Source organism: Ammodytes marinus (genome assembly GCF_949987685.1).
Source record: "Ammodytes marinus genome assembly, chromosome: 1".
In the NCBI taxonomy this organism is placed as follows: Eukaryota; Metazoa; Chordata; class Actinopteri; order Uranoscopiformes; family Ammodytidae; genus Ammodytes; species Ammodytes marinus.
Genome location: NC_137230.1, coordinates 20,659,448 through 20,667,658, shown reverse-complemented (window position 1 = coordinate 20,667,658; position 8,211 = coordinate 20,659,448). Strand labels below are relative to the sequence as shown.

The 8,211-nt window shown below is 39.1% G+C and overlaps 1 protein-coding gene across 2 annotated transcripts in view; it reads right to left on the bottom strand.

Annotated features, from left to right (window-relative positions):
* Positions 1-341: 341 nt before the first annotated feature.
* Positions 342-8,211, bottom strand: part of ano5b (anoctamin 5b) — a 28,003-nt gene continuing 20,133 nt past the window's right edge. For both annotated transcript variants that reach the window (XM_080051634.1, XM_080051635.1), the window contains 14 exons: positions 7,700-7,815; positions 7,449-7,583; positions 6,928-7,033; positions 6,649-6,709; positions 6,088-6,239; positions 5,903-5,977; positions 5,577-5,802; positions 5,278-5,456; positions 4,981-5,078; positions 4,056-4,186; positions 3,643-3,848; positions 3,219-3,403; positions 2,824-2,929; positions 342-2,712 (listed from right to left, as the gene is read on the bottom strand). In XM_080051634.1, the coding sequence (XP_079907760.1) occupies positions 2,488-2,712; positions 2,824-2,929; positions 3,219-3,403; positions 3,643-3,848; positions 4,056-4,186; positions 4,981-5,078; positions 5,278-5,456; positions 5,577-5,802; positions 5,903-5,977; positions 6,088-6,239; positions 6,649-6,709; positions 6,928-7,033; positions 7,449-7,583; positions 7,700-7,815 (2,001 nt within the window). In that variant the 3' untranslated portion in view covers positions 342-2,487. The remainder of the gene's footprint in view (positions 2,713-2,823; positions 2,930-3,218; positions 3,404-3,642; positions 3,849-4,055; positions 4,187-4,980; positions 5,079-5,277; positions 5,457-5,576; positions 5,803-5,902; positions 5,978-6,087; positions 6,240-6,648; positions 6,710-6,927; positions 7,034-7,448; positions 7,584-7,699; positions 7,816-8,211) is intronic.

The following is an 8,211-nucleotide window of genomic DNA, read 5'->3' as shown; positions in this document are numbered from 1 at the left end:
ATTCTGTACTGATGTCATCACAACTAGTTTGGAAACCAATTGAAGTCTAATGTGCAACTTATATAGGGAGAAGTACTGACAATTGAGTGTCGTGGGAGACAACTTGTATACACGCTTTTCAAATCAACAATATTGACATATTCAACTATTCTGAATTTGTCAATAAGTACACTGTTTTCAAGTGTTTTCACCTGTCAGATCATTTTGACTTGGTATCCAGGTTTCAGGTACTGTTGTAGCCTATAGAGGCTATGAGCAAATGAAACTCACACTACAATTAGCTATTTCTTCATTTATTGCACATATTAACAGCTTTAATGCATCTCTGTACAATAGGCTACAGCAAACTAAGAAAATAAATGAACAAAATATGTACATAAATGTATACACAACATAACAAAACAGCTTGGAAATAACACCTGCAACAGATGACACCATGCAAGTTTGAAATTCAGATAGGAAACTCTGTCATTACAAAATAATACAAACACGAGTAGATAGTGTTAAGGCATTTGTTTGTTGTGAAACATCATCTACCTTGCAGGATCATCATCACATCTGAAATCTGCATACTGCATCAACAAGTGATGCTCAACCAACATTAGAAGATATTAAATCCTGAGATTGAAGATAAGCCAGGCTACGTTTCTGACTGTCAGATATAATACACTTATAGCTTGAATCACAAATGCACCATTTACTAAATTAATTACAAAGGGGTTTCAATATAAACACAGAAAGAAGCTTCAAAAAGATACATATGTATATAAAAAAGCTGCGTCTCTGATAACTCATGAATCTATTGTGACAAAATCTAATCAGATCTTTGTGTCCCAGAATGTGTATGAAGAGTTGATTACTTGTCCAGTCCCTTGACAAACGTGTTGATGGTCATTTAAGGAAAACAGGAAATCAGGTGTTGCAAGTACATTGTTGGGAAATATTTTACAATGAGGATTATCAAGTAAAGCTAAACACACGAGCTTCAAGCTAAAGAGCAAAAACAGCTCAATAAATTAATTGCACTAAAACCCCCTTTGAATAGATCACATTATTCTCTTTATCTACATCAACACAGCTAGAGAGTCATTTCTTCTTCTTTCTGAACTCACATGTATCCCAGGCAGGGCACAAGAAATTCTTCTCCTTTCTATATATCTCCAAATGAATGTTACGAGTATGATATTGAGTATGGACAACAGGACATGGAGACAAATAATTCAGAATTCGAAAACAGAAATATAGTCCATTTATTATCCATGTGTAACATGAGAGGGGATAAACCCGGCACATGCTCAGCCTAAGCTCACGCACACTAACTGATTGTATTAAAGCAGACGATCTGTCCAGAGATCCTCCAACAAAGATTTTCTTGGTGTAGTACTTTTGTTTTGATAGAAATCATATAATTGGTCCCTCAGCAAGTTAGACATACATTTGGAAGAGGAGCCTGCAGTAGCTGCTGTCTCATCAAATCACTGTTACAACCCTCAAACTCAGGGTGGACTGGATGCATAAACACCGCTGTCTGATTGTTTGACTATCGCTCCAGTATGAGGGAGGTAACTTGGTTCTGGAATGCACACATTTGTGAGAGCTTTTCTCTAGACATAACACACTCACAAGACAACTGACTGTCTTATAGCCCAGCTATATATATCAGTTGAGCTAAACATGTTGTAGCTACCATTTGAAAAAAAAAAAAATATTTAAAAGGAAACACAGGGAAGCTGTCCGAGGACTCAGCACAGCCTATTCATTTTTGATGTACTGTACTGTATATAGATGTCTCAATTCTGATATATTTAAATTTTGTCATTCTGAGTGTTTACTTGCATTCATAGTTAAGTGACAGAATGAGGTTAGTACGTGATGTATGACATAGATCCTTAAAATTACATTTTTAACCACAATTACTCTTCAAACATTTTCACAACTGACACATGTTGCATCTCCTTGTCTCAACAGTCTTGTTTCCTCATTAGATTTAACACATGCAGATAATGAAATGATTGCATGTCATCACCGACCTGTTTTAAGGGTAATAACACCCAATATAACATGTCCAACACCAAGACATTTAACTTTTACCAAAACAAAGAGCTATTTGTTCAGTCATGACAAATGGAGTTTTAAGGTACTAGGTGAGGAATGGTACAACTGCAAGTTACCATCTTGTTAACACTTTATATAAATGGTACATGAATCATCATGAATCATCATGAATTCATGATGATTCATGTACCATCAATATAAAGTGTTACCCAATCTTTTTTACGACAATTTTCTTATGGCACATTCACATTTCCTTCACTCAAGACACTGATTTTTAGCAATGGGAAATGTTGCATTTGGATTTTTTTTCTGATGCCTTGTCTGAATCCATTCAGCAAGAAAAGACAAAAGCATTTTTATCCCAAAGACAGGAGCCCTTGTATATGGATGTCCATTCTTGACTTGGACTTAGTTGGAGGTGTGAAGCAGACGCTACAGGCACTCGGACAGCACTTCATGTTTGTCCGTCATTGAGGACATTTCTGTATGTGGCTCCGTGATGAAACTGGCACTCAGCTGCATTTTGAGACTCTCCACCTCGTAGTTATGCAGGTACTCTTGAATCAGGTAGCGTTCGCGTTTAATCCGCGCCTTCACGTCTGACGGGACGTCCGAGATCAACCAGGCCACAAAAAACTTCACCACAAACACAACATGCTGTATAGGAAGAATGATTAAACATGGGAAAGATATAATCAGTTACCTGCATTTGTTCTGAGCATTTATTATTTCAGTAAGCAACGGGGGGAAATAGTTGTTTTGTCTTACTTCCATAATGATAATAAAGGCCATTTTGGCTGCCAGGATGTGCCAGAACTGCATGGTGACATTGTACGCGCTCTTATGGCCTGGAGGGTAACGGTAGTCACGGTATCTGTAGAAGAAAAAAAAACACACAGAGGGGCATCAGGCAATCAGTAATGTTTCATCAGCCTAAAAACAAAATGCGCTTTTACCAGTAGCCTACACACCAGTAATTGCAATAGAAGTATAAATAAAAAAAATTAAATAACATATCTGATTGCTCAGACAGCAGATATATAAACACACATACTGTTGTATATACAGTATGTGGCTAGCATGAGAAGCTAGTCACTAACTTTGTCTTGCTGAGTGTTTATAATGGCAAACAAATGTTAAAACCAACTTCCTGCTTCTAATACCTGCAGGTGGTGATTGAGATGTTAAACCAGTCGTCTTGGACCTCGGGCATGTTGTTCCTAGGTATCTCTGAGATTTGGTAGACTGACAGGCTGCTATTAATGTAGCCCCTCATGCTGCCATTTCCATAGGTATACAGGTAGACCATTCTAGGGATCATGTCTGAGGTGAACGCCATTATGAAAGCCTGTGACAAAAGCAAGCACAAAAAGGCTTTGGTTGAAATGTGAAACTGTATGATAACAGGATAATTTGATGAATGGTGCCATTCTGAATAGGAATCTGATCAGGTCATTTAGGACAAACAGCGCAACAAGTCATAGTACAACAATATTCCATTTATCATAAATTAAAATACGGGAGGGAGTAAAGAATACTTACTGTACGATAAACACATTCACATCCTACTACACTTACGACACTCACATTAGTGACAACAGACAAAATGGCCACCGCATTGAGGATTTCCAGCCATGCTCCAATGTTTCGGGCCTTGGATGCCACTGGTCGTTTGAACTGGGTGGTGAACTTCCACGCGTCCACCCTGATCTCCAGGATGTTGTTGCATAGAGCCAGGAGGGGAGCCAAGGGGAAAGAGGCCACAAACAAAGTGATGAAACCAAACTGGATCACTGAAAACAACAGAGCAGAGCAAAAAGCGAGATAGAGTTAGTGATAATTAGAGAGAAAGAAAAGACAAGGAAACCTAAATACCCGTTGTGTCAGCAAAAGTCTGTGATTTGAAATACATTCATTCATAAAACCCTAGAACCAATTATCTGTCTCTCCTGCCTAGAAATGAACTCTGTTCTGTAAACAAGGTCAGTGACGTATCTCACCCATCTCCAGGTACTCGTAGAACAATCCCAGCTGGGTGAAGTTCTGCAGGACGTTGTCCTGCTCCCAGCGGCTGTAATGGTTCTCAGGATTGCGCCGTCCCTTTCTGCTACTCCACCAGTTACGCATCAACCTGCCAACAAGTCCACAAAGAAAAAACAGTCCTCAAACTGAAAAGTCTTGGTTTGCGCAAACCCAACAAGACATCTTCAGATCAAAATTATGTGATAAGAAAAACACTCAAATTCATTAGGAATTTGAACTATGATTTGATCAGATTCAAAAGTTTTTAAAGCTATAGTGCGTAACTTGGTTACCCCCATGATGAATTCTGAGTAACTACATTGTAATTACTCAGAATGTAGATGCGGAGACAGTGTTGTTGTAATTATTACAACAGCAGTTTGTTTATCGTGCATATATTTTTAAACATCTGCTAATACTTCAATTTTTTTTCCTAACCAGCAGAATAAACAACTGAAACATTTTGTGTGTGCTTCTTTAGCTCTTGCACCAGCTGCCATACTGAGAAATACAGAGAGTTGTGTGGAGCTGAAGGCTTAATTAACTTTGTGTCAACTCATATGTCAATGGCTTGAATGTAACCGGCATTCATTTTTATGAAAAAATTACGCACTATAGCTTTAAGGCAGGGCATCAAGAATTGCATTGTAAAACATTATGAGGTGAACATAAAGAAATACACAAACTGAATTTTTTTAAACTCTGGTGTGGGTGTGTGCATCTGAAGTGGGAAAGCTGGGTGGTATACATCTACTCGCACCCACTTGAGGATGCGAGTAGATATTTTGCATGCAAAACTTGCATGCAAAATATTGATATTGTAAAATTTTCAATAAAAACAGTCATTTAATTGTGGTGAATAATTAACAGATGGTGAAGAGGACAAAGAGTTGATGGACTCACGGCAGCAGGGCTTCCTGAATGTTCCCCCATAGTTGTTTTCCCACCATAACAATCACCAGCTGTGTGGTCAGCTCAATCAGACAGCCTCCGGGGTCACACTGGGACAACAAGGCGTTCAGAGTTTATACAACATACTTCATGCACTTAATGTTGGCAGCACCAGGGAATCAAGCTGTGTGAGAAGAACCTTCAGCATTTTTCTATAGGGCCGTTCAAAAAATACATCGCAATTCAGTGAACAAAATAACCAATAATATTCAATATTGTAATTCTGTTTCAGTTAGGTCCAAGACTCACCTCCTCGTTCCTCAGTTTGGTCCACTTGCCAAACATATACTTGTAATCACCAGGGTAACCCACAAATTTGCCTTTGAAGAATGCCACGTAGAAGCACGAGGAATAGTAGTTAACAAACTGGAAGAGGAACATCTTTGTGGTCAACCTGTTCTCGTACTCCAGATGGGTCTTTGGGATTTCTGCGAGAAGCAAGCAAGTTTAGAAGGTTACACTCAAAAGTAAAATGGAAATACTGTGGCTTTCATACTGAGTTATTATGTTTTCTTTGATCCGGTAAAAGCCAGATTATATCGCCTTACCTAAATCAGTGATCCAAACCGCCACCCGCTCATAAAAGAAGTTGAGGATCATGATGATGACAAAGTTGATGCAGGAAGCGGTGACGGACGTGGCAAGCTGTGGAGTGATGAATCTGCCCACCACCTGTATCTTCCTCAAGGGGTCTTTAATGATACTAGCAAAGGCGGCATACACGGCCAGCCTGTAAGCTATCACTCCGATGATACAGGCCACTATCAGAGAAATCTGAGGGGTGAGCACACACATATAAAGCCGTTGACGATATACTGTATGTATAAAGTATATGTATCATTGTAAATAGCGCAAACAGGTGGAGTTCAGTTACCCAGAATAAAACAGTGGTGCCTGAGAGGCAGAAGCGGGCACACTTGCTGGTGATGGGGAGATATGGCTCCATTTCCTGAAAGATTTTTATTAGTAAAAGTATTATTAGAAAGTGGGTACCATTTTATGAATTTGGCGAACCATGTCATGTCAATTTTGTGTGTTTTAATAAAGGATATGAAGCACCTGAGTGATCTTGTTGAGTCTCCTTTTGGTGCATTCGATCTCAAACTCGGGCCGGATTTGAAGCTGTTGCTGTTCCTCTTCAAAGTCGACCAAGTCCCACTCGTACTCCAACCGGGCTTGACGCCGTTTCCAGAACTCCAAAAACAGAGTTACTGCCAATGAGATTTTGAATAAAGGGAAGAAAGAGTTGTAAAATCTTAGTAGCGGAACAATCTATGACACATGATTAACAGATAATTGTGAAATGAGTTTTTGTGTTTGTCCTTTTTCTTTGGACAGATATTTAATAACCTTAAATCATGTAGTGGCTTTTGCATGGACTAAAATGAGAGAGACTGCCAGTGTTGGGTTTATAGGTGCTCTTGGCCTACGGCATGCAAGGCAAGCTATCCGACTGCTAAGCTACATACATACATAGATTATTATGATAGCAAGACGTTCTGGGCAGTGTGGATTGGAGGGTGACGGGTTCAGTGAAAAGGCTTTAACTTTGACAATCTGTCTAACAAGGTGGGTTAGGGGAGGTTAAACACAGGAAGAGCAGCATCGCTTGACACTTACCCCAAATCCCCATAAATATGGCAAAGAACACCGTGCCCTCATTATCAAACAAATGGGATTGCTGGAAAGAGACAATATGGAAAGCAATAAGTCTTTCAGAGAAGCCGAAGACATGCTGGGCATACACAGGGTGGCATACTGCTGAATCAGCAGGAAACAGTTTCCTGCAGGTATTTCACACACACACACGTAATATAATTCCTGCTTGTTATACATACTTTTCGGTTGCCACTGCTTTAAAATTGGTATCACATTGACATATTAAATGTAGTGTTTTACCCAGGATGAGAGACACGTAGAGTTGAGCTTCCAGAAAGGGCACTTTTTATCACAAAGTGGACACATCACAATACTGCCTCCAATAGCAGCGGCACATATTTCATGGCTAAAAGGAGAACAGATCATTTAAATGAAGATACACAAATAGCTGTACACACCAATGATAATACAAAGAAACAGCTAACTGTAGAAACAAAGCAAACATGAATCAATTATATCAACCAAGCAACCAGTTTCGAAAAACAGCCCTAATTGTATTGGATAATCAAAACAATTCTAGCAAGCCTTTAGGCATGAGAGTTAATATATGATATGATCAGTCCACATACTTTGGGCTGGGCCCCTTAGTTCCAATATAGGCAAACGTATACAATGTTATTTATTACAATACGATCTGATTAAAACATTTTACAAGGCCCCTTGCACAAAGCACAACAAGCACTTGGGGTGTAATATTCAGATGTCCACATACTTTTGGCCACTTGGTTACCAGCTCCTTTATGCCCTCTGTTCGTACCTACCTTGATGTGTTGTCATCATAACTGAGCACTCCATAGATGAAACATATAAGGCCCACGACGGCAGCTAAGAACAGCATTTCTGTGTAGAAGCCAAGCCATGCGAAGTAAATGCCAATCTTTTCCCCATAGTACTTCCTGCAACCACAGAAAACAAACACATTTAACTCAGCGATTCAACTTTAATCTTTAAGAATTTTTCCAGAGACATGCTGGAGTGAAAGAAATATTTTGGTTTGGTGTAGCAGGTTTACCTGATGAGGTTAAGGGGCTGCTCTTTGTAAAAGCAGAGAAACCTGGCCCAGTGGCTGTACAAGTTGTATCGCTCGCTCTCACATTCGGCATTCCTTGCCCTTTTCCAGTATCGACACTGGAAAGGAAAAGAAAGAAGCAATGCAGAATGGGCTGTTGTCTGAGAATGTCTAACTATTCCTCTAACTTTTATTTTTGTTTTTTATATACAATATTAACATGTTGAGAGTGTTTTCATTACATTTACCTTGAGGAAAAGAGGAAGAAAAGATGGACTTTTGTGCTACATAATCTCAGTTAAGAACAATAAAGTCAAATATTATGGAAAATAAGTCACTATATTGAGACTATGCTGATTTTATCCAATGTTATCACTTATTTTGGGAAGTGCACAAATACGTTATGCAAATGTACTGCTGTCTCAGTAGTAACAGTAGTTAAACGTTTTCTTTCTACAGACCTGCTCCAGTCAGTTTGCTTAATTATCATGTGTTCAAAACAAGCAGCATTTTAA